Here is a 25,928-nt window from a genome sequence, read left to right as displayed (position 1 = left end):
TAAAAACAAAATTAACTGAAAAGTTAGTGTGTTATTTAGTTTACCCTATGTAATTAAGTTTATTAGCTGGGACTCACTTCTCCTTCTGTCTGTTGTGTGCGAGAGAGAGAGAGAGAGAGAGAGAGAGAGAGAGAGAGAGAGAGAGAGAGAGAGAGAGAGAGAGAGAGAGAGAGAGAGAGAGAGAGAGAGAGCGAGAGCGAGCGAGCGAGCAGTGGGAGGGGTTGGTGTAGGTTATAGTGCCTAGTTTAGCACTTTGCAACATGATCCAGGCGCACCACGGAGAGGCTGGGCTCTGCGGTCCTGGACCCTGCCGTCCCACCACGCCACCGGAGACCGAATAGAGACACAGAAACAGGGAGTGATCGAGAGAGACGGTGTTCAGTCGGCTTACACGAGCGCTCACAGCAGCATCAGCAGCACCTGACGAAGCAGAGGCAAACACCGAGGCGATGGCGATGGAGAATAACGCTGGTGCCTATTGCGGTCTGCGTCAAATCTCTCGCTCGGTCAGAAGATGATCCCCTCTCTGGATTCCTCTGAGGGACTCTTGCCTTTATTATTTGCGTGTCAACACTGATAGCAGGGATGTATGTCATCTGGAGGTAAACAGCCAGAAGGGACAGTGATGGTCGCCTCACCTCCACTAACTCAGTCAATCTCATTCCCAACATCTGCATTATAAGGAGAAACTCGTCGGGGGAGGTCGGATTGTGGGAGAATATGCAGAGATAAAAACAAGAGGTTCGGTTGTTGCATCCTTTGGCAAACCAACACAGACCCACAGCGGGATTACCAGGTGTTGTTTACCAACATGAACTCGTTGTTTTACTCCGATTCTCCGCCTGCTGCTGCTATGATGGCCACAGGTCCGGTCTGCAGCGTGTCCGCCGGGTCGGGCGCGGTGACCAGCGCGCTGCGAAACGACCTGGGCTCCAACATCCATGTGCTGAAAACCCTCAACCTGCGTTTCCGCTGCTTCCTTGCCAAAGTCCACGAACTGGAGAGGAGAAACAAACTACTGGAGAGCCAGCTGCAGCAGGCTTTGCAACGGCCGCACTACCACAGTCTGTACGCCCGCGAAGTTGCCGTGCAGACGGACGGTCCCGAGTCTCGACTGCCGGGTACCATTTGGAGTTTCACCCACGTGAGGAGACAAGGGGAGCGCTTCGAGACCCTCCAGGGGCCCGGGGTGTCCTGGACGCACCCGGACGGAGTTGGGGTCCAGATAGACACCATCACCCCAGAAGTGAGAGCGCTGTATAACGTGCTGGCCAAAGTCAAGCGGGAGAGGGACGAGTATAAGAGAAGGTGAGTCGCAAAGGTCCATGTCAACATGCAGCTTGATGTGAAACTAGTATGCTTGTTGCTGCATTCAGTGCTGATGCAGTTAAGTGTGTGTGGTTATCCTAACGAAAAAGAAAAAATGAAAATGGCATCAAGTGCAACAATATCCCTATGAACTTAATACAGAGTGTCACAGACGCTTTAAGTCCCTGCAGGAATATTACAGGGGTATTAGCCTATAGTGATTTCTCGTTAGGGTGAGGCCTATGCTATTATACACCGCAACCACTGAAATGCCAACAGTTCAAGGGGTTGACTCATTCATTGCAGATGCCCATGTAGCATCTTATAAGCCAATACATTGTACTAATATGGTGCCTATTAAATCAAGACACATAATCAATATTGCCTTTTAAAGTAGACCCGTTCTTTTCCACGTGTTTAAATTGTTAACATGACTTGGTTGAGAAGTTTGAGTGGTGGGATTATGGAGCTGTTTTCATTTATCCAGCTCCCTGTCATTTCCCTGTGACTTTTTTCTTTCCATCTTGTGGATGTGACTAGCCCACATCAGATATCTCCTCTTTGGTGTTACAGTATGGCGGAGAAATGACAGCATAGTGAGTGATAATGCTAAGTTGAGAGCTTCAGATAATATTTCACATCTATTTAATGTCCTGATGGATCTTGGAGCTGAGTATAGTGGGTGCTCAGCATTTTAGTTGCACACAGAATTGACTCCAAAACTCTAACAATCCTGCTTCTCACACTTCCAAGGAAAATTTTTCAATGGCCCAGTCTCCGCCTATTGTTCTTCTTTAGTCATATCAAATCCATTTCCTTGAGGACTCACTGCAGCGTCCCTGGCTGACCCACGTCACTGCTGGCCGGCTTGGCTGGCTACTGGAGGGAAGCATGCCAACCAACCGCCTGCTTCTGTTCTCCCATGATTCAAGCAGGGAGGCATTCACACAGAGCCTGTCTGCACTGGGAGGCTGGCTATGACGGAAGCAGACTTCCATGTGAGCAGACTGACTCAGTGACACAGAATGCCTGTGCTTTACCACGCCTCTGGGAAGCTGGATATCCTGTCCAGTCATTTTCTGTAACACCAACATATCCTTTTTTGTGCATTTCTGCTTTAGAAATGAACAGCAGTGGCTGGGACAACAGCCAAATTGCTTAAACTGCTGCAGCTGAAGTAGAAAACCCGGACCTAATGTTTCCTTTGGCAAATAAGGGAGCTCTAGGCTGTGTAAGTCATTGAAACAGTCATCTCAGTTGCCATTAATGAGTGTTTTAGTGGCTAAAATGTATGAAACTACTGGAATCCGCACATTCACTCCCAAAATATACATTATTTCTCCAAATAGCCACACAGTATCAGCTCATTTTGTGGCTGTTTTTCTATATTGTATGAAACTATTCATTCATATTTAATGATACTGTATAGGTAATAATATCGTCTTAATGTTTTGCTATACAGGACAGAATGAAACTCAAATTCTACATATTTCTTCAATACCACACAGCTCAATCAGCTCAGCCTCAAACATTTTCTTCATAGAGTCTTTCCATAGAGAGAACCCAGGAGCAACAGACATTGTTTGCCTCATTTTAGTGGCCATACAAGTCATGGTAGCCTATTCCTGGGCCCGCCCCTCACTTTCCTTCTCTGGTGTGAGCTAAATGATGACATCACCGCAGACTTTACGGCCCTGTTCTCTCTCAGTCTCCCAGTCTTTCTCCTCTTTTACTTCAATCGCATATCAGCATTCACTCCTTTGCCCCATCCTGCCATGCCTCTTGTGTTCCACGGCCACCGCTCTTTGTCTCCAGCCATTCCTTCGTCCTTCACTCCACCCCTCTGTAGCCTCTACCCCTCCGCTCCTCTCTGTCATACAGACTGCTTTGTAAGGCATCCTCAATCCCGACGGGGGCCCCCTGTGCTCCCACACTGCTGCGGTGATTTATTAAACCTTTACCGCTGTGGACACACACCAGGAGATGAATGGCCAGCCGCCCCGTTTCTGATTCGGCCACTTGTATTCATACTGTGAAGTCCTCACTTGTTTACTTTCTGCCATTTTACAATGCGGCCCTTTTCTGATCAAGAGCCTATTTTCTGAGCCTGAGGCAAAATAGTGTGGTTTGTCAAAACAAAGACGCTCATGAAGTAATACTGTGGGATATATGAAGTTAGTTCAGATAGGTAGGCCTGTTTGATCACATGAAAAGGTAGCACTACAATAGAAAAATTGTTAGCTATGATTACAAAGATGTATAATAAAGCTCTAAAGATGTATAATATAATATGCGTCTAAATGTATTGTAAAAGAACAGGGGCCCGGGGCTGGATTCACAAAAAAGGCCCTTAGGTAGATCTTAAGAAGTTACCTAGGAAGAAATTTTAGGAAGTTTAAGGGCTTGGAAGTACAATTCTCCAATATTTTCTGAGGATTAGCCTAATCTCTAACAAACTTCTCTTGGTTTCTTACATAGGAACTTCTCAGATGGGGCCTACCTAGCAACTGCGATGTAAACGACCATAAAAGGACAGAAAATTTGTTTTCAGTAATTTAAATAAGCATGTTTGATGACAATGATGCACCCTGTCTGCTATCTATAGCAATATAACCTTTATTGGTTTGAAAATTTAAATCCACCTGTGCAACCTTTGAGAGGCAAATGTTAACAGTATAAATGGTATCAGCTCATGCAAACCTTTAATAACCAGCCTCTGCAGTCTAACAGCTGGGTAGCAAGATTAACAAGAGGGGTAAGCTTAAATTGTAAGACACATTAAGTAAAACTATTAATACCATGAAATACCCACTTAATTGTCTAAAATGTATGTAAATAAATTTAGAGGCTTACTTTTTTTGCTGCAACAATTGTAAGACGTGGAAGTTTGTCTTTAATTTGAAAAAAAGAAGAACAAAGAACAAATGAGACATTTGCTTGGTTCATACCTTTTTTCTTAGCAAGCAAAATCAGTATAAAGTTAAGAAAATACTTAAGGTTTCCTAAGGCATGATGTTTTTTTTATGTTTCTCATATGTGATCTGACATGTTTTTAGAAATGGGAAACAGCCCAGCTTGGATCTTTCTCAGTTTTTTTTTTGTTTTTTTTGCATAGGCCTAAGTTTGTTTATTTATAAAGCCCTTTATCACAAACATGTCTCAAAGGACATGTTTGGACGGACAGTGTGGTTCTGTGACCCCATGACATTGTATTACATGTGGATGAATTGCAACTGTATTATTTGACCTGACAAAGATTTAAGTCAGATTGAACCACAATATCACAGAATAATAGAAACCCAGTTCTAGTGTGCTGTTTATTTCCATGTAGCTAGTTCCTCAACCATCTACCACTGTTGGCTGTTTGTATGAGCAGAAAATTCCATGTTTGTTTGTAGTTTGTAATGAACCCAAACCATATTTCTAAATAAGCTAAATGCTCTGTTACACAAACGGTCTTTTGTTATGGAAAAGTGTCGTTCTTTCACGGTGGTGGAGAACATAATTCTAGATCTGGGAAAGCTCCTAGGTCTTAACTCTCAGATTTGGTCCACATACTTCCCTAACTCATCTGATTTCATAGCTTTCACAACATTGCTGTGTCGAGCAAATTTTCATCTCTCCGTTGCTTAGAATCCTAACATACGTAAAAGTCGGCTTGTCCACACACACACACACACACTCTCTCTCCCTCTCTCTCTCTCTCTCTCTCTCTCACACACACACACACACACAGACCACTGTCCCTGGGTAGGATTAATAAATCAGAGCCAGGTTATATGAGTATCCCCTTATTGCTTCGGGGTCTGGACAGAGGGGTTACATCTCTCTCATATTGACAAATGACAGTGCAAAGGAAGATGGCTAAGGTCAATGCCAGTGAGCTGGTCCACAGTGTTTTGCTGCATGATTCATCCCACAGTCTTGCATCACTGTGAAAAGTATTACTGAGGGGGTCAGTGAGTTGGCACCAGAAATTGCCACCAGCATGTCATGTAATAAAAAGACCGTCTGATACGGTGGCTGACATTGACAACCATATCTGACAGTTGGCGACCTCGTCAGCGTTTGTTGCCTAAGTAAGGATAGAAACTGTTTTTAGCTGCACATGACATCTGCCCATGCCAATGATCACCTGTTTATGACCAGGAAGGCACAGTATACATTTGCTCTCAATTTACATATATTCCTTTGGTACAGAGATAGTACAGAGAGGTTTAGCTAGCTATTATGTAGATGATTGTCCAGACAGAAAGATAGACAGCAATTCTACTTGCAGTAATATGCTAATACATTTTCTAAGTGCTATGCCAATAAGGATAAGAATTTGTAATGACTTCTGCCCATTTCAAAGAACATCTGTGTAAGATGAAGACAGTATAAATGTGTTAATTTACATCAGTTTCTTTGGTACAGAGATAAGTACAGGCAGCTATTATGGAGATGATTGCTCAGACAGAAAGATAGAGACACAGAGAGAGAATATTATTCGCAGTAATATGTTAACACATTTTCTAGGTGAAATGCTTACTGCAGTAGTTTAGACATACAGTAGCACTCAAGGACACATCTGCCGTAAGCTATTTGAACCAGAGATCTCCGGTCACTGCTCGAGTCTCACCTAATTGTTAGACTATTCCACCAGGGAGCAGGGGCCAAACAACTGTCCCGCTGCTGGATCGCCATGTGGGTGATACAGGACGTACACTGAATCAGAACAGTCCCCGGGCCTCCTGGGCATGTTCTTCCTGCATGAATAATTGAAGTACAGCCGAATTTAGCTGCATCCCAACCCATGTGTGGATCAATGGAATGAGAATCCTGAGGAGACACTTTCTGAGGCTTTGATCTCACTCCTTGTGCTTAAGAGATGAAAGGCAAAATTGCGCAACAGTGGCTTTTTGGCTCTCTCTCTCTCTCTGAAAGAAGGATTCAGGCTTGTCTTAATCAAGAAATGACTAATTACCGTACAAGGGAGATAAAGTGTGATTCGAAAGCCTGAGTCTGTATTGTTGTTCAAATATCACATTTCCCCAAGAAGAGCAACGTGCTGCGCTAATGAGCTCTTCAGCCTCTCTGTCTGTCTGTGCTGCTGACCTGCTCCCAGTAATCCAGGCCTTCTATTCAGGAGAGGGATTTTCTCTAAGCCGTCACCTAGCACCAAGTCTCCAAACTCCAGCCAGCGCTGCACCACATCCTGGCACGCAACTGCAGCACTGAACTGGAGCCTCACAAGTGCAAGGCCCCCTGCTGTTGACATACAGAGCTCACTTCACTCACTAAGGCCCTTGTGCTCTAGATTACAGTTTGCTCTCTCTCTCTCTCTGTCTCTCTCTCTCTAGCTCTCCCCCTCTCTCTCTCTCTCTCTCTCTCTCTCTCTCTCTCAAATTCAAATGCAAATTCAAATATGCTTTATTGGCATGGCAGGAAAGAAAAAACCTATGTTGCCAAAGCAGTACAGTATTTCAAATGGGATAAGATTAAAACTCTCTCTATCTCTCTTTCCTCTCTCTATCTCTTCTCTCCCCTCTTTCTCTCTCTCTCTCTCTCTCTCTCTCTCTCTCACTCCCTCTCTCTCTCTCTTCTCTCTCCCCCTCTCTCTCTTTCTCTCTCTGTCTCTTTGTCTAATACTCACATTTTTGTCTTAGTTTCCCAAGATAGATTGCAATCTCTAGTAATTATAGGTCATCTTCAATTGGAGGTCACCATTATGATATTAAGACTCCATAGAGGAAGTGTTCATAATGTAGATATCACCGTCATTACTACAAACTGAATTGTCTGTAGTGGAATTGATAAGGAACTTCATTTTCCATGGAACCAGGCTATTATTAAGACAATAAAAGGTCAATGCTTATGGCAGAGAGCTGTGGTGAAAAAGCAGATGGTACGGAAGTGTGGCCTCTCTCCATATTGATCCAATTGGAAGGAGAATCTGGGTGATCCCATGATGGGATTATGTTTCCTCCTGGTTTTTGTGCCTTTATTTCCTCAGTGCCTGCACCATGTGTCTGGAGCTGCTGCTGTGCTGCTGTGGTTGATTATTCATGGGTATCGATACAGCTGAGAGCAGTGGCACTCTGCCATGTTTAAAAGTGCAGGAATGCACCTGTCTTTTTTAAGCACTGCATTGGGCAGGCAGAGCAGAAAGGCAGACTGCTGTGAGGTTTTGGTGGGTTGTTTTGGAAATGCACTGGTAAGACCTTGCACCAGCTCTACCCTGAAGCAAGGTTCATCTATAGTTTGTTACATCAGGTAAATCTTACTGCTAAGCCTATAATCATCAGATCTAATTATTTAAAGAGTGTTCTTGCCTATCTGTCCAGACCTGTTCAGATTGAAAGGCTATTACGGCTATTCAAAAGGCTAGGCCCACATGTACTGACACAGCACTCTGACGTTATAATAACAGCTATGTTTCAAAAGCTTGTTATCCCAGAGGAAATGTATGTTTGGTAGGGATTTAACAATCTGTAGACAAATCCCACCACAGAACAGCTTCACTCACACACATACACACACACACACAGCATTGGGCAGTATGTCTTCTCCCACATGTGCTAGTTAGGAAGATCATATACGTCAGTATCAGTTTGTGAGAGTTTTGACAGGGGTATTAAATCTGTCTCTGTGCTCTTATATACTCAACATTAAAGTAGACCAGATGTTTCTCTCCTCAGAGCCCTTTTGGAAACTCCTAATGTAGTGAGAGACAAAGTGCATTAACCTCCTGTGGCAACATTTTCATTATGTCTGTTACAACAGCAAAAGTTGGTATCATGTTAATGTTGATATAGGTTATTCACTGTATCTTTCCTATTTGCATCATACATACTGCATGCACATTCCTTGTTTTATTTTTTTATTTTTTTACAGCCTTTATGGATCATCTTTACTGAAGGTGCCAGTATCTGAAGGGCCCTTTATCTATACTGTTACATCTTCATATATACTGTAGATATATAAGCTTTGTATTTATTCCTCCATCTTCCATTCAACTAGAAGAAAATGTTCTTTGACAGTAAGAAATACATGTTTCATTTGAGAGATGATTGCGACCAACAAACATGACTTCTGTGAATAGAACTCTCGCAATTTCATGTAGCTCATTCATCGAGTTCATTCCACAGGTGTGTGTGCCAAGAGTACAATAGGGAGGTACAAAACAGTGGCGATGGCTTATAGATCTATTATGTGTCACATAATTTGACAGTACACACCCTGACCGGTGAGGATTTGTGCCAGAATTGAACATCCTCTTTAGTGGGAAACTACACCCAGGACAACTCCACCCAAACAAGGCCTGGGCATGCTGCGTGTATGCTTTCCTATTCTTATGCACTTGAAAGGCATTTCACAAATCCATGTTATTTGTCAAGCAGAAACCCCAATTCAAAGCCCACCATTACAGTTGAGAGATTTTGAAGGCAGGTTTCCCCTTAGTGAACTGTGTTTTTACCAGCTTTCTCTTTTCTGTTTTTGTGCAATGGCCTTCTATTTGTATGTTGAGTCAATAGCCAGGAGCCCAGAGCGATTATGATGGCACTATAATGTGGACTGCAGCAAATGAAATCGGTACAGTGAGAACATAACAACATAACAGCACAGTAGTGTGCTGCTTTTTATGCGATGTGGGGTGGGGTCGGTTTGCAGGGTGGGATTGTAGATGCAGACCTCAGGGAAAACTGATTTTCTGTCACAATGCTCTTTCCATCCATTCTGCTGCAAACTGCACAAACAAGCAATTCATCGATCCTTATTTCTCTGTGTTAACGTCATTTTTTATCATTGCTATGATTTTAGAGCATGAAAATGAATTCTTAATTATTACTATTTTCCTGAAGAAGTATTGCAGAATTTTCTTTAGATTGCAATATTCACATTGGTACTGAGAGAGAAACCAGAAGAGAAACCACTTTCTAGAAAATGAGTCATTCAAATGATCTGTGATGATCTTGTCAGGAACTATTCAGTAGATGCTAGATCATGTCTGTGTGAGTGAGAAACCCACACGAGTAAACTTTATGACGGTTCTGCTAGCACAGCACAGTCAGAAACACAAACCATTAGGTCTGAGGTGCTTTCAAAATGGCAACAGAGCCAACGTTGCATGTCCCTACAAAGCTTAATGACTGACATTTTGGATGAATGTTGCCATTAAAAACAATTGCATAAGTTCTTTTGAAAGCAATTATCTGTTCTTTCAGAGTGTTTTTAGATCACACTTCAAGATTGCAACCATGGGTAATTACATGGGAACACCTACCTCTTTGTTTGTCTCACATGTGAAGGGTCGAAACCAGAGGCCAACTTGACAGCCAACCTGACAGTAGCATCCCTCAGGCCAGAGGAAAGAGGGTCAGGACCGGGAGTTAAGCAATTAGATAATGCCTTTGCACAGTGCAAACAAGCCCAGCACACACCCATATTGTGGGGATTGTCAGTGTGGTAATGTGGTGGGGCCGGGTCAGGACGTGGGATTAGACGTGTTACAACGTCGGCTTCAAACCGTCCGGTGCTCCATCAACATTTGGGAGGTTCCACTGGTACTTATACAAAAGCCTCTTTTGAGATAGAGGCTTTGTCAATGTAAAGAAATACATTATAGGCCCACCTGGTTTCAAAGAGTGGCGGAAACATCAGTTTTGTCCAGACTATACTCCCTTTTCAGTTTGCCCTGTTGTGTTGCAGCTAGTCCATGTTATTCATACAGTTGTTCTGCCTGAACTTGCTACTCGGTGCTCCTTCAGTGTTGACATCCATGGAAAATGTTCCATTGAGCCAGGCTTTACTGTAGATTACATGTAATATGTAGTCTCGTCTGCTCATTATTCATGATGATCCTCTGACAGATTAAGCTCGTTATGGTTTTTAGCCACTGTTTGAGTTTGTAGATATATTGTGCATACTGTTGTTTGAAGAACTTTAATTAAGAGGCAGATGTCTGTGTGTAGACAGGGAACACATTCATCAAACTCACTGATTACATTTCCCAGTGCCTCCAACCTCCCCTCCTCAACGTTAAACCTATCTCATCCAGTCTGTTCCAAACATGCATAATTTAGCACATTAACATCCCGTCCTTTGGCATGTGCATAGCAACTGATAATGTACTGTCGGATAATGATAACTTGTCAAAATGTAATGAAAATGCTGCGCTATATGGATAAAAAATGTAATCTGTTAATGTAATAAATTGCCGGATAAGGAATAACAACATAACATTAACCAGCAAGTATTACTTAGTAAGGGCTGTAACATATGTTTATTTGATGATGGAATAATAATACTGACTATTCTTACAAGGTAGTAGAGTATTAGTCAGTATTATTATTACATCATCAGTTAAAAATATGTTACACCCCTTATGAAATAATAATTCCCGGGTAATATAATAATGTGGCAGTTTTATTACATTTTCAACCCATTCAGAGGGTTATGTTATTACATTTTGACAAGTTATTACATTATCAGTTGTTACAGGTGTAGGATTTATCTTAAAAACTCCATCTATACATGGGAAACCTTTTTGTTGAACACATTCATTAACAGAGATATTCTGCCTGTATTTGTTGTGTATACCAGAATCACTAATGTGGATAGACCTACTGAAACCTTTGCACAAGTGTTTATGATTATTGATAAACAACCCATGACATTTCTTATAAAAATAGACCCTATAGGTCACTATAGTCATTGCCTGCATACACACCCTCCCAGTTGCTTGTCCTTTCCAGTGTCATTGATATGTGTTGTTGTGAAGGTCTGAAGTTTGACCTAATTAAGAGGAGTTTATTTGAAAGGTTTTCATTTATGGTCTACTACCTAGGAAGAGGATGTTTGGCAGAATCTGCTGAGTCATTTAGTACACTTGTTCTTACGCCATCCCCATTCAAACATGTTGTCACCAGTTTGATTGATTATTCCTTTAAACCACTCTTGCGGTCTCAATATTATGAATACATCATATGAATACCAGGTAACACTGAGCTATTCTGTCGTTTAAAGATGTTCAAGTTCAAGTTTAGGTTTATCGTCAAATGCACTCAAAAAGTATCACGTACATTCAAATGCAACAAAATGTATGTCCACTCTCTCAGCCTTAAAAACAGTAACAAATAAAAAGGTTGAATATACATACAAGTGACATACAATAAGTACAATAAATAGTGAATAAGTGAATAGTGCATGTATGCATGTGTGTGTGTGTGTGTGTGTGTGTGTGCGAGCGTACACTTAGTGTTCAAGAACTGTTCATTATTCTAATGACCTGAGGGTAAAAACTGTCTTTGAGACAGGTGGTCTACGCTGTTATAATCCATGATTGAAAAGGTTTCCACAAAATGAAAATGTCTCATTATAGAAAACAAGCTTTAAAGAAATCGATGGAAGAGAGATAAATTGTTTCTACATCATTGCTCCAGCCCTTTATCTCAATATTTTCCCTTACATTAGCTGCCGGTAATTGAATTATTTCCCGTTCGCTGTTTTCCATAAAATTTGGTTGCTCCCCAAAGGCCAACGATAATGGTGCCTGGGGAAAATATCCTCGGTCACTTAGCAACACCAACATTCTTCCTACCGGGCCTGGTGGTGTCTGTGTCCTGTCTGGGAGAGGAGGGCTATATTTAAGACTGGCCCTGCTGGTGGAGCAGAGAGAGAGGGGTCATCAGTCAGTGAATGATGATCCTCCCGCCAGAGATCTCTGTGTACAGTTAACATGATTGAATGAGCCAGGAATTCATCTGCATGTGCATCGGATGGACTGTCTCCATGGACACGAGAGGGCTTGAGAAAACGGGGTGACGGAGGACATGTGTGTGGGGGGGGGGGGGTTGTGGATATGGATTGAGGTTGGAGAGCACACCAGTAGACCCCCGAGCATCCAGCCTGCAGCCTCCTCAGTCCTACAGCGCTCTGCATACCTGTCTGCCCGACCCACACCACATCACCACATCATTAGCACTCCACACGTCTCTCACTGTGTGGAGACTATAGATCACACAGGATCATGGCATCCAATCAATACCCCGCCTCAGTTGTACCTCCTCCTCCCTCCCTGTCAGGGAAGCCTTTACGCTGCTCACAATCTTTTCGCTATTTCCCACCTTAACCTCTGTGTCACGGATAATTTTTCCCAGCATACTCCTCCCATCCAGCCAAGGTTGGTGGAGAAATCCATTTTGAAGGTAAATTATGGCTGTAACACTCCCGTGCGGGGTGTAATTGCACGGAGAGGATGGGGAATGCTGTCACGGAGAAGGCACTATATAGACACCTATAGAGGGAGGAGTCACGTGTGCTGTGGCCTCTCCGATGTGATTTATCGGACTTGTCAGTGGGCTCATTTCATGTGAGCAACTGAGCTGAATGGGCGTGTTTGTCCTGCATGCAACCAGATATATTGATCTCTGAATCTGTTAGCATGTAACAGTTCCTGCTTTTCACTAGAGAATTAATTGTAATGGTGCTATTAAAATCTCTTTATAGCGTTTAGACTGTGGCCTACTTTGAAGAGACCTAATTTAAATAAGGTGTTTGTTGCTCTGTAGTCCCCATAACAATTTACAGCTAAAGATACATTAAGGCTCTAGTAGTCAATAAATAAACCCTATGAATATTATTATTTTACAAATTAGTTCTAAGTGATTTGTACTTTACTAAGGGCAAGGAATTGGTAATATTATTATTTGGTGATATTATACTTCCAATCACTTTATGAAGACCTCTTATTGCCCTGTAATGTTCAGGATCAATTTTGGTCGGCGGTGTTTGCAATTTGGTGTCAAATTCCTGAGGAATTCCAGTCCCTGAACATCCGTTTCCAGCACATAGCTGTTTCAGTGAATTCACTGTGTAGGTATGATTTAAACAGGGTGTTGCCTGATTTGAAATCCCTGGAAGCATAAAATATGCTATGAGCAACAGGGGCTTTATAGGATGACCGCACCTCAAAGTTTTCCCCGTGCTCCTTTGGTATTTACTGCATATTGCACAATGGAAGAGCAGTCATCAGATACTTGGAATTTGACGGTCAGATAATCAGATGAACATTTGTCTGAACATTAAAAAACAGTAAATGTTGTGACTGGGATTTTCAGTAATAATCACCTCTAAGTTATAATATTTCATCACTTTGATCCCGGCAATGATAAATCAAGCGTCAAAGTTAAAATATTATCATGACATGTCATAAAATTATCACTATCAACACTGTCATAAAAAATCAAAGCATAAAACATTAGTGCATCAGATTAGAAACTGTGCTTGCGGTGTTATGAATCCTCTGTGTCCTGAGGCAGAGTGATGGGAAAACGTTCAGGCAGCTCGCGTGCAAATGAAACTCCCTAGACATACCACACAAGGCAGGGAGTGTTTGTTGGCAAGGACTGCAGGAATGCTATTGTTCTGCAGACAAAAATGTATGAGAAAATGTCAGTTTGATGTGAGACACTTCATATTTTTTTAGTATTGCACTGCAGTATCTTCTTAGAGTAGAGTGTTCGTTAAATAAAACTTCAGTTCATGAGAAGAAAAAATGCTATGTATCCAAAAAATGTTATGTGGGAAAGAAAAAAAAATACACCATGTTCATTATTAGATTAGATTAGATGAAATTTAAATGATTCCAATGGGAAAATTAGACAATATCTCCAATACTATGGCTGTTTAAAAAGTACCGTAATTGTATTTCAATTTTGTTTCATTTTCATTTCATTTTGTAGGAGTGGCCTCCCACCAACAATTACAAAGAAACCTCTTCAATTATTTAGCTACAGCAATTTATGATGACTTTTTAGGCCAAGCTAACACATCTGAAATGCCACACAGTTTTTGTATTAGAGCAAGATTGCAGAGGATGAGTCTGGTTGTAAATAGACGGAGAGGACACAGTCAGGCTCCAGCCCTCCTGCTGTCTTTGCCCTTGTAAGGAGACTCCGGGTGTGTTCATTTGACTGACTCAAGCCAAAGGTACAGGGAGACCAGAGCCACAGCGATGGCAGAGGCCAGATTAGAATACCTTTCCTATGCTGTAGTGTCATCTTTGTTTGGATTAGCCATTTTTCAGTCTGTTTATCTGTGTGCTTCCCCATAACAACTGTCAGTGGTTTTCCGTTCGGTTTGACTATTATGGATTCTGAATAATGAGGGAGCGTCTGCTGCTTACTTCTGTCAACAATGGCATTACCTTTGATAGATGCCATTAATAGCCTTGACAGAGAGAGTCTTTCCTTGCATCAGTATGTCAATTTAATCACATTGTTTTACTCCTCAGCTTGAAAGGAAATGACATGGTGACCGTTCAGAACGTAACACATCCAGCACCAATGATGCAGATCACAGGCAGATGCCGTGACAAACTGTTCTCCGTCTGCAGAGGATGTGATGCAGTTGTGAACTCCATTGACCTTAGCGAGAGTCCTGCGGCAGGCAGGCAGAGTATTGTGGACCCAGTAAAAGCAGCACTGCCAGCATTTTTAGAACAAGGTTTCAATCACAGTGTGGGCTGGCACGCACTGCCAAGGAATACTTCTCTCTAATTAGACAGTGTACATTCAGTGGCTCCTGAATAGAAACAAGGCTGAGTTTTCTTGAGAAAGTGAATCTCTCCAGTGACGCATGTTGTTTACCCTGCGTTACATTGGTGATACTCCAGATGCCAGAGTGTTTTCTGCCGCTATTTCTGTCTCCATGGTAAAGGCTATGGGTAAGATAATGTCCCAGCATTCAGTAGTGGTCATCAGATGTCAACCCTCTCCCTTCAAGTAAACATATATGGACAGGCATGCATCACTCGCACCAGGACATACACACAATCTCACTCTCTCTCTCACACACACACACCAACACACACAGAAAACCCCCTCTCTCTTTCTATCTTTCCTCTGTTTAGATGCAGCCAGAGTGTCTCACAGTCACATGTGTGTCTGACGCTGTGGGTTACCTCATATTATTGAATGAGTTCCTTATCCATTCTGAATTTCAAACTCTCTTTTGGGAAACATCCGTGACTCAGCAAGCCTGCTATTTCATATCCCGGGGAACAGATGAGTGCCTATTAGCAGCAGGCCGAACTGACTGATGCAGTAAGTGCCTGGATACTGCAAGGGATTTAATCGGCTATTATTTTTGTCTATTTTTACAGAGCTGCCATGGTGCAGAGGAGTGATATGACCTGTCAACAGAGGGAAAGAGAGCTGTGGTGCTAATAATAGCTTACAGCTATTGAGGGGGTCAGGCACTTCATTTTTGCTAATGCCCATCATAGATACACTGTGTCATCTTATATTGCTGGTGAAGTTTGTCCAAATAAATTATGTGAGAGGGTTGTTTGATAGACAATTATCTGTCTCACTGACACTGTGGTAGAGTGATGAATTATTTAGCCTGCCTTATCCTCAATAAACACATGGATTACTACTAAAGGCTTTGCCCAACGTTTCGACATATAGCACATGCTTAGCTCTATCTCTGTGAGTTTTATCTTTTTGAATAGCATGGATGAAGGAGTCTTTGTTGGCCCTGAATTGTGGTCGGTGAGATTTGGTAAATGGATTCCTCACTGCCGGGACTTCATAAGGAATGAATGAGGCAGTTATAGCATGAAGGAATTCCATGGCAGGGGCTGCAGCAGAGAGACCCCACCCTTTTGGGTGTGTTAAAGCTCAAATGTCTCTCTCTTTATGTAAAGATTTAACTCTCAGGTTCTGCAGTCACTCAAAGGTTCGAAACTATCCATGAGCAATGTTTGTTATTTTTAAAGGAGGATGGAATTCCACTCGCTCTCCAGTTCTTTATCTCGTCGAGGCAGTGGGATTTTAAAAGGTGACGAGACAAAGGGGAAGGAGACAAAAGATTGGAAATGGGGTGGGAGCTGGGTGTGAACCCACAATGTCAAGGGCACTGTGTAATCAGAGATGGGAGTACTATCCCCACAAAGTACCATTACCCTGTCTAGCGGCACCCCAGGGACGAAGTCCAGCGGTACGTCCTGAGTGCTGCTGACCCACCGTGTGCTCTGTGTTGCAGATGGGAGGAGGAGCTGGCCAGACGAGAGCAGTTGGAGTCCACAGTGGAAACTCTGGAGCAGGTTGGAAAACATAAACAATATCATTCATTCACCCTACATACTCATGCACTCACTATTTGAAATCTTGCAGGGGGTCGTTTACCATATGCAGACCAGAAAAATATGCGGTCTGAGGAAAAAGCATATGTACGCATATATTCTTTTAATACTATTACTAAAAACAAATATTTACGTATAGCTCAGTCCCTCAGTGTTTTTTCATTCAGCATGGCCTCAGCAGATCTGGACCAGAAGCAGTTACAGCCGGGGAGATGTGTGTCAGATTAGAAAAACCACATTACAAACCCATCTCAGGGAGCCTGTTGTCCTAGATACATATAAAGGTGAAATATCAGCAGCACTTTACCAGTATATCTCTGTGTAGAGCAAACAAAGGAAATAGATATAAAAGTGTCACAGATCTTGAGGCAGGCACCTTGGTCCCTGTACCACACCACACACACACCACCCCCCAGCAGGTGTTAGTAGCTGGTCCAGCCTGCATCCTTCCCCCTTCCCCCCAGCTCCTGCTTTCGCACAAATCGATCGGTGACAGCATTTGTGTTTGTCTTGGATTCTGGGTCAGCAAAACGCCAGATAGAGAGGTGGAGTTCCTTCCCCGGGGGGTTTAACCTTTTAGAGCACACTGGCAGATGTCGCGAGGTATGGGAGAGCAGGAAATCTGCTCAAAGATAATCATTTCAATGCAAATAGCCATCTATTATTGAGGGCTTGGAGCCAGAGGGCTGTAACTGTGTTTCGACTTAATACGGGAGAGGCAAAATACTGAAACGTTTCTTGTTGAATTTCAGATTAAATCTCTCACATTTTGCTGCTTAATTTGTGGCCGCTTCAATTCAGCCGTCCCTTTAGCCTATGATTGTTGGAGAAAAAACTGTTTCTGAATTGCTGAGCAGACCATTTCCAGCTAGAGGGGTTAGCCATCCCTTTAGCCTATAATTGTTGGTAAAATTCAGGGTGAGATGGCCCAGTAGACCATTGTTTTTGAGACCGAGACCGCTAGGTTTAAGCCAAAGTGGTTCAAGGTGTGGAGCAGGTTGGTTCTGGGAAGCCAGAACTTACTGTTGAGCCATGGGCCTAATTCAACAAAACATCTGTGATGGGAGGTGCCCACTTCCTAACCCCAATGACATACCACTATCATCCACCTCCCTTTCCTCTATCAACATAGTTGTTTTCCCTAAACTAGCACAAGAAACAGTTATAGAAGATCTTGTGTATTTGGTAAATGCTTTCAACAGTGGGTCATATTTGCATTATCTCAGTAATGTACACATATATAAAAAGTTAAGTAAACTATGACCTCCAGTTACTAATCATAAAAAGGTTAACAGTAGCCAATATGCAAATGTATTTTCAGAATAGTATAAAAGCTTTATTTGCTGGAAGGGCCTTATTTGAATGTAACTTGCATCAGTCTTTTTTTTAAACCTTATGCTTTAACTTTATATCATAAAGATTTACATCAGCCTAAACAAGGGTGAACTCTATTTTTCAAGTTGGGTAAACCCACCCACCCATAGTGCACGGCTGTACTGTATGTGTCTTGTTTAAATACCTTCACTGTAACATTCATTCAGAGTGCCGAGGAGTCATCAGAGATCCAGGATGAGCTGAAGGACAAGGTGGAGAGACTGAAGGCTGAACTTGTGGTCTTCAAGAGCCTGATGAGTGATGTAAGTGTTGTTTCTCATTAGGGTGATGTCATCTGAACTTGTCACAGTCTGACAATGCATTCACACCATACAAAAAGTTCTATGTTAACTGCCAGAGTCACAGCAGTTATATTTTAAGAATCGCAAGCATTGGTATTTGCGGTGTGCACAATTGTTTTCTTGCACCGTCATAAACGTTATGCTGATGATAGAGGTTGTCATTCATAAAAGTCCCAAACCCAGAGATAGCTAGCCACATAAAGCTAGGCCACAATCACACGCTTCCTTATTTAGATTCAGGAAAAAATATTATGCCGCAAAAGCCAGAAAGGCTCTAAGAGAAGCATTCATTGAGAAGCTCGCTGCTCAAATAGCAGGGCTTACAAACAAGCTGTATATCAACAGGGCTTCCCGTTCTCTACAGCCCTGTATTGTTCCCAGGCAGCTGTGCTCTAGTGTGATATACTGTACAGTTGTAATATACTGCAGCTGGCCCAGTCTTCATCCTGTGCTTGGTCAGGGATGAATATAGTAGGATTTCTTTTTTTTTGTTGTTGAAAGCATCATTGTTCACCCTGCTTATCTCCACTTTGGCATCTATGCATTGTGGATTTTTCATGTTGTTTTCTGTGCTTTACTACCTTCCTGGTGTGTGAAAACAAGACAAGGGTAAGTGATCTAGAAGTAGTAGATCCATTAGGAGGCGTAGATTGTTTATTGTCATGGTTTTTCTAGTAGTGGATAGATAGACGTCCTGTGTTTTGTGCCTATGGATGTGTTTTTAGATATGGTGCACCTCTTGTCACTGCCCACAAAAAATGGGTGATCAAATAGTTACAGCTCACCATAAAGTATTCAAGCAACAGGAATTGATATGGGGATGTTTCATGATTTTGCGGTGTGACTGAAAGCTGTAATTGAGAATATAATATGAATATGATGTCAGTCACCTTTAATTTTTTGCCTGCCACAAAGCAATGAGAAGATGTTTTGATTGAACATGTCACTCTTAACACCCCTATCCCCGTGCAGCAAATGTCTGACTTGGACTCCAAGATCCAGGAGAAAGCCATGCGGGTGGACATGGACATCTGCAGGCGGATCGACATCACAGCCAAACTGTGTGACGTTGCCCAGCAACGCAACTCGGAGGACATGTCAAAGATGTTCAACGTTAGTCCAGCCAGGTCACTCCCAGAGAGGGTGAGAGTCTATCTGCTGTTTCACTGTTTGTCAGAGGAGCTGACAGTCATGACAGCAAAAATATGATTTCTTTTGTGAAGGGAATAGTCAGCACTCTACAAATGAAATTAGAGCTGGCAATTGTTATATCAGTTACTTTGATCTTTCTTTCACTAATGCACATCTGATTCTGTGCATATGCAAACAGGAAATACTTATTGACCCAAAAAGACTGACATACACATGCATGCACACACACACACACAGACTTGTATGCTTGCAAGCACACACGCAATCATACAGAGATACAGAGACAATAATTATTGATTCTTACTTACACACACACACACACACAGCGGTGAAATGCTGATGCGGTGACTTTCTTCGCTGCACACAAGGTTATCACATTGCGCCGACAGTGCTGGCTAAAGCCCAAGCATGAATCCACTGAGAATCAGGCCAGTGGCGTCTTATATGTTACATGTTGTTATATGTTCCCGACTTTAAATGGCATTTATTCATGCTAGATAGAGAAAAGTAAAAAAAATCCACACAAGAAAAGCTGCAGATTCATTGATGAAGCAAGTAATGCGTGTGCTTGTGTTTCTGTGTTTGTTTATGTTTCTATATGTGTGTGTGTGTGTGTGTGTGTGTGTGTGTGTGTGTGTGTGTGTGTGTGTGTGTGTGTGTTTTCCAGGGTGCCATGGCCTGCTGCAGGAGGAAAGAGCGTAAAGTTGTGTCTGACGAGGAGAATTCTGAGATGGACGCCGACCCCAGCACTTCAGAGGACGAGGTTCCCGCCTCTCTCAACATCACGGACGAAATGAAACGCATGCTCAACCAGCTGTAAGCGCTCGGTCACGCACAGGCTGACCCAACACACACACACACACACACACACACACACACACTCACCTTAACCAAGTGCACTCTCATTGGAGTGAACCCGAATATGCTCTGCAGTTACATCATACCAGTAGTTTCCTGCAATGTTGTTGCAATGGAATTGTACTGTATATTCCTTCATCTCCATCTAGTGTTTATATGGAGCGCTGCATTTGAAATATGCTCATTCAGCAGAACTCAGCAGACACAAATAGGCCTTTATTTGCTTTGCTGAGGGCGGAGGGGTATTTTTTCAAATCTTACAGTTCATGTGAATGCATTTTGGGGTATCCTGTTTAATCATAACATTGTATGTTTAAGTCAATCCTCACAGTTGATGTTGCATATATCTTCCCAACCTTTCCTGTCACCTTTAACTATACTGTCCAAAAAAAATGTCTGAAAATAATTACTTCATAGCATGGATGAACCAGTTTGTGTCTGTGGTCTGCATGCTTGCCTGCACTCTGTGTTTTCCTTGTATATGTGCTCTACACAGTCTCTCTTACTCCTGCACTTCCATCTTTGTCTTCGTTGTAAGTGTACTGTATTATCTTCCTCTTTGCATGTGACCTTTTCTGAATGTGGTGTGCAATATTTGTCCTTCCTCTCCTTCCTTCCCTCTCTTTCTCTTCCGTTCTTTCCTTTCTCTGTCCTTGTCCTACACAGACATTGTTCAGATAACTCCTTTGTTGCCAGGCGCGAGACGTTTGAAATCGACGACGACTGCGACAGCCTGACGTGGGAGGAGAACGAGGAGACTCTGCTGCTCTGGGAGGATTTCACAAACTACAACGTGCCCTGCACCATCGCCACCGCGAACTGCACAGCCACCTGTCCCACCGACGGCAACGCAGACGGCCCGGAGCCTGTGAGTCTCATCTACACTTATGGTCCCAAGTATATGGCCTTCAAACACATGTAAACCAGTATGTTGTTCATTGCTATGCGTGCTGTATGAGACATTTACTCATGCATGATGAATGAGGCCTCTATTTGTGCTGTCTAAGGATTCTCAGGATGGAAGTCTTGGCAGCCTCATAGATGAGACAGAGTCACTATTTAAGACCAGAGAGCAAGAGTACCAGGAGACCATCGGCCAGATTGAGGTAGACAATCTGTGTGTGTGTGTGTGTGTGTGTGTGTGTGTGAGAGAGAGAGAGAGAGAGAATGTGTTTTATGTGCATGCAAGATGGTAAATGTACAAAAAACTTCCATATTCTAATAAGAACAGAAGAAATGAAACACAGACCCGTATTCTGTCCTCCTGCCTGTCCAGTATTACCTTCTATCTCTATTTTCTCTCTCTATCTACCTCTCAGTCATCATTAATCCCCAGAGAGACTTCTCATCATCCTCACCACCCTCACTCTGTTTATGTTGCCTTCCTTTAGATGGAGCTGGCCACAGCGAAGAGCGACATGAACCGCCACCTGCACGAGTACATGGAGATGTGTAGCATGAAGAGAGGGCTGGACGTGCAGATGGAGACCTGCCGGAGGATGATTAAAGGTGGCAGGAACTCTCCCTCCTTCAGCTCCGTGGCCAGCAGCGACTCAGGGAACACTGATGAGATTCAGGACGAGATTTTGGACAAGGACGCAGAGGCCGAAGGCCCGGTTAGTTGATGGCTGTCCGGTCGGGCTCCGTCCCATCTCCTCCTGGCCGTCCCTTGTTGTCACATGGATAAATGCTCATAGAGCTCCACCCTGCTAGGGAGGCGGCCCCACCTAACTCTGGGCCTGTTTGACCTGTGGGAGTTCTGATGGTCGTGCTCACTGTCGCAGACCCAGAACTGGTGCTTTTATACTGTCTGTGTTGTTAAGAAAGGAGGGGAAGGAGGCGCCTTTGCTTCACAATGAAAAGGTGGTGCATATAGTGCCCAAGCTGTGCTCTCTTCCTCACTGCTGCCTTGCTGGTTCCTTAAACTTGTCCAGAGCTCCACAAGATCATTTTTTGGAAAAAAAACCCAAAACATATTCAGTCTTCTCGAACCTTTCAGACTGGCTGAGAAGTATTTTCTTATTTCTTAATTGTAGCCCCATTAACATCCTTGTCTTTCTAAAGGATTAAGATAAATATGTTTCTTTCTTGGTGAACAAGAAACATACAGTAGACGTTATTCACTAAGATCAGAATACACCTTTCTTTACATAACATTTTTAATATTTATTTTGGATCACAAAAACATCAGGGCCCCTCAAATGGAAAACTGTTTTCTTCTGACATGATTTACATGGGTCCAGGTGGGGTATTTACAATTCAAATTATACAGGTGGGAATTTATGTGTTTTCTGCCAAAGAGACAAAACAAGAACTAGTGAAAAATGGTGTCTGAGTTCTGGTGGTTTCTGAGGGAACTCTCCAGGGTTGCCAAAATTGACAGAGGAAAGGAGCACAGCCTTTTGATGCATCAGTGCCCTGTTCAAGTTCTATGCAATTTAGCTGGCCTTATTTTTGGACTGGCTTTCACCCTCCCTCATTTCTCTTTAACCCATACTATTAGCCTTTTAAGCAAAGCAGGTGTTTTGTATGTATAATTTTGAAAACTCCTTTTCGTGCATTTGAGTGTAAAATAATCCGAGGTATGGAACATTTCTTTCTTCCCGTACGTCAACAGTAAGTACTGGAACAGCGCCCCCCCCTCACTAAGTCAATCTTGAGGAGTGGAAATCTTCAATCTCTGCATTGATCTGAATAAAAGGATTTACACTGCCCTATGCTGAGAATTACTCAATACCGAAACAGGCAGTGCATTGTTTTCTTGCATTTACCCTATTATTTTACATGCATCTCAAAGAGAAAGTGGGTGCATATATGATTTCAAAGTGATAAAATCCATTAATACCCTTAAAGCCAAACAACAATGTTCTCAAACCTCTTACACAAAACCAAAGGACACATTTTTGAAAAGCTTCCCTTTCACATAGTCCCCATACACGAAAATCTTCATCAGATGAAGTGTATATTTATCTGAAAATTACACCCGCTGTTGTCAAATGTTCCAAAATTTGAGGGAACTGTTTGAATTTTCTTTTTCTTTGTTCCTTTGTTTGGTGTCATCATATGTTTTCGTCTGGCCAGCTCATCTTATTTCTAACAGGCGTGTGCCGCACTGTTCCCTCCTGTCCTGCAGGGGACACTGTTCCAGACTGGCGACTTGTCCCGCTTTGTCTCTTCTGAATAGGGGCTAGAATTGTGTGACTGTACATAGAGGGCTGTAGGCATGTGATCGTATACCCCAGAGGCCTTTCTGTTCATATTGCTCTATGTGCAACGGATTGTGAAGCCTCACATTTCGCTCTTCAGTGCTTTCATTGGATCAGCATAGAAACTGATCAACGCATGGGGATGGAAGTGATCTTTTCGTCATGTATTCATTTGTATTAAGATATCGTATGGTTTTCTGGATCAAAGTGCTACTTCTATCTTGAAGTTTTAAAATGCAGAATGTTAAAATACACACCTTTGTCATTTCAGCATGTTTCTAAGGAGAAAATGAGCAATGGATCTTTGTTTTTTTTTTGTATAACTTGTTATATTTTAAACAAAATAGCTGCAATGCAGACAGCGCGCTACTTTTTTAATCAAAGTGTCTATTCTATTCAAATAGTAATTGCATTTAATTGTGTCATAAAAAGTATTTTTCACTGTTTTTTTAATCATTTTATCTTATCCAAACAGTATGTTTATGTCTTGATATTATTCAGTTTTCTCTTATTTTTTTGTTTTCTCTTAGTTATTTATCAACCATATCAGATCACCCATAATAAAAAAAACACTATTATATCAGACAAGAGTGAGGGACAGCCTTATTCACAGAGAATCTTCATACCCTTACCTTTGTGTCGATGTAAAACCAGCCTGACAAGTAGCAAAGAGCCATGCTTATATTGGTACTGTACTTTGTAAAGATCGTGAAGTCCTACACCATACACCCTGTCTGCTGATTATATGGCTGCAGCCTCCAGTAACAGGAGGCAGTACACTCTTTCACTCTTCTTCTCTGACATTGTAACCCGCACCACTCTGCCCATCTGAACCACACACTAACCAGCCAACCAAAGCAAATGTGTACAGTAGCATATGACAAAGACATAAAACAAGCTATGATTTCTACTAACTTATTGGAAAGTTGTGCAGTCTTGAGTTCAGTGTTTGTACATGTCTACCACAGATGTATTCAGTTTGCAGAGACCTCTTCTGAGTCAGACACAAGTATTGTTTTTCAAAATCAGTAATTCTGGCAAACTACAGGACATTAAGTGTATCTTTATCTCCACTTTCTTCTTGAATCAAATCAGAATCCAGTGACATCCTGTTAAAAAACTGTAGCAACCCTCCTTGCTGAATGTATGAGTGTGATTGAAGGCATTCTCTTAAGACCTTACAAGTAGAAACCGTGCAAAAAAAAACATGGCTGTGTAAATCCAGGGATATACGGTGTGCTGTTAATCATTGGAGACCTTGGTATGTTTTTTGTTTTACTAAACAGGCTCTTACATGACCAACTTATGCGACCTAGATGTATGACTCGTGTAAATTAGATCCTGATGGATGTGAATGTTTCATACTAAAAAGGGTTTTATATGAGTGGTTTTTATTGATGTAGCGCTGGGATTATATGGTTGCGATAACTGTTGTGTCAATATACGATTTCACATGTTAATCGGCATACCCGTTTGCTGTTAGTGTCCTAATTCTCTGGCCTGTTCTTTGCTTTTGATTTCATAAACATGACAAGGGAGGAAAAAGGTGCAGCAATACTTGTGGCCATATCTGGGTAAAATCTACTGAACCATATTGGATATTGATCTTTGTATTTAATTTGCATCACAGGTACCATCCTGATGACTCCGTCTCATGTGGTTGATTTGCCTGCTTTTACTTCATTGCATATCTTGCTCAGATTTTAAGTTTTTATTTGTTTAAACTATTGATACATTGTATTCATGTGGGTCTGGGGTAGGTTGTTTCAAAATAATGAATGTACACAATTGATATTTGGGTAAAATGAAATAAAATGGTGGATTGAATAAAGCCAAGGTTGTTTTGCTTCTTTACTTTTAATACTTTCTCTTCTGATTGAAAGGATGAGCCTAATGTGTAGAGTGGAAAAATGTAGGTTTGTTCACTTGAATTTATTACGTTTTGATTATTTTAAATTTTGAATTACTATTATGTGCAGTCTACCATTGCTACAGTCCAGGTGTTTAAGTAATGAGTCATACATAGTTCCTTAGTCTATGGTGTTGCTACAAAATGTGGGTGGATGCTTTTGTGTTGTAGTTGTGTCAAGGCTATGGATATAAGACTGTGTGTGTGTGTGTGTGTGTGTGTGTGTGTGTGTGTGAGAGAGAGAGAGAGAGAGAGAGTGTGATTTCCATTCATTAGGCTACCGGTGTGTCTAGCATAATATAGAGAAGTTAAATTAAATTGTTAAAATTGGTGATGACATGAGTAGTTTTGTCCAGGCTGCACCTTAAATGCCGTTATTTGTCTTAACATTTTTCAATACAGTGGATGGATATCAAATGTTTTTACAGCATTGAGTCTGATTGGTTAGGAATTTTCTCCCATTCTTCCTTCTGAAATTGCAAGGGCATCTCCTTTGCACACTCCTTATTATGTCAATCCATAGATTTTCTATAAGATTGAGGTCCAGGCTCTGACAGAGCCATTCCAGGAAACTGATCTTCCTGTTTTCAGCCACTCCTTCATTCACTAGGCTGTGTGCTTTGGATTGCTGTCACATTGAAGGATGAAATTATTTGTTTTTTGCAGGGGGCAGCATATTTTTCCCCAAC

General features: G+C 42.1%; 1 protein-coding gene across 1 annotated transcript; it reads left to right on the top strand.

Annotated features, from left to right (window-relative positions):
- The first annotated feature begins 346 nt into the window (after nt 1–346).
- iffo2b (intermediate filament family orphan 2b) lies at nt 347–25,147 on the top strand. The gene is made up of 8 exons (XM_071895201.2): nt 347–1,308; nt 16,339–16,399; nt 17,980–18,075; nt 19,087–19,257; nt 19,934–20,082; nt 20,821–20,992; nt 21,132–21,230; nt 21,516–25,147. Exons 1-8 carry the CDS (start codon nt 812–814, stop codon nt 21,747–21,749), a joined length of 1,479 nt encoding a protein of 492 aa, XP_071751302.1. The 5' UTR covers nt 347–811; the 3' UTR covers nt 21,750–25,147.
- Nucleotides 25,148–25,928: the final 781 nt, after the last annotated feature.

Source organism: Centroberyx gerrardi, chromosome 5 (assembly GCF_048128805.1).
Source record: "Centroberyx gerrardi isolate f3 chromosome 5, fCenGer3.hap1.cur.20231027, whole genome shotgun sequence".
In the NCBI taxonomy this organism is placed as follows: domain Eukaryota; kingdom Metazoa; phylum Chordata; class Actinopteri; order Beryciformes; family Berycidae; genus Centroberyx; species Centroberyx gerrardi.
This window is presented reverse-complemented; position numbering and strand designations above follow the sequence as displayed.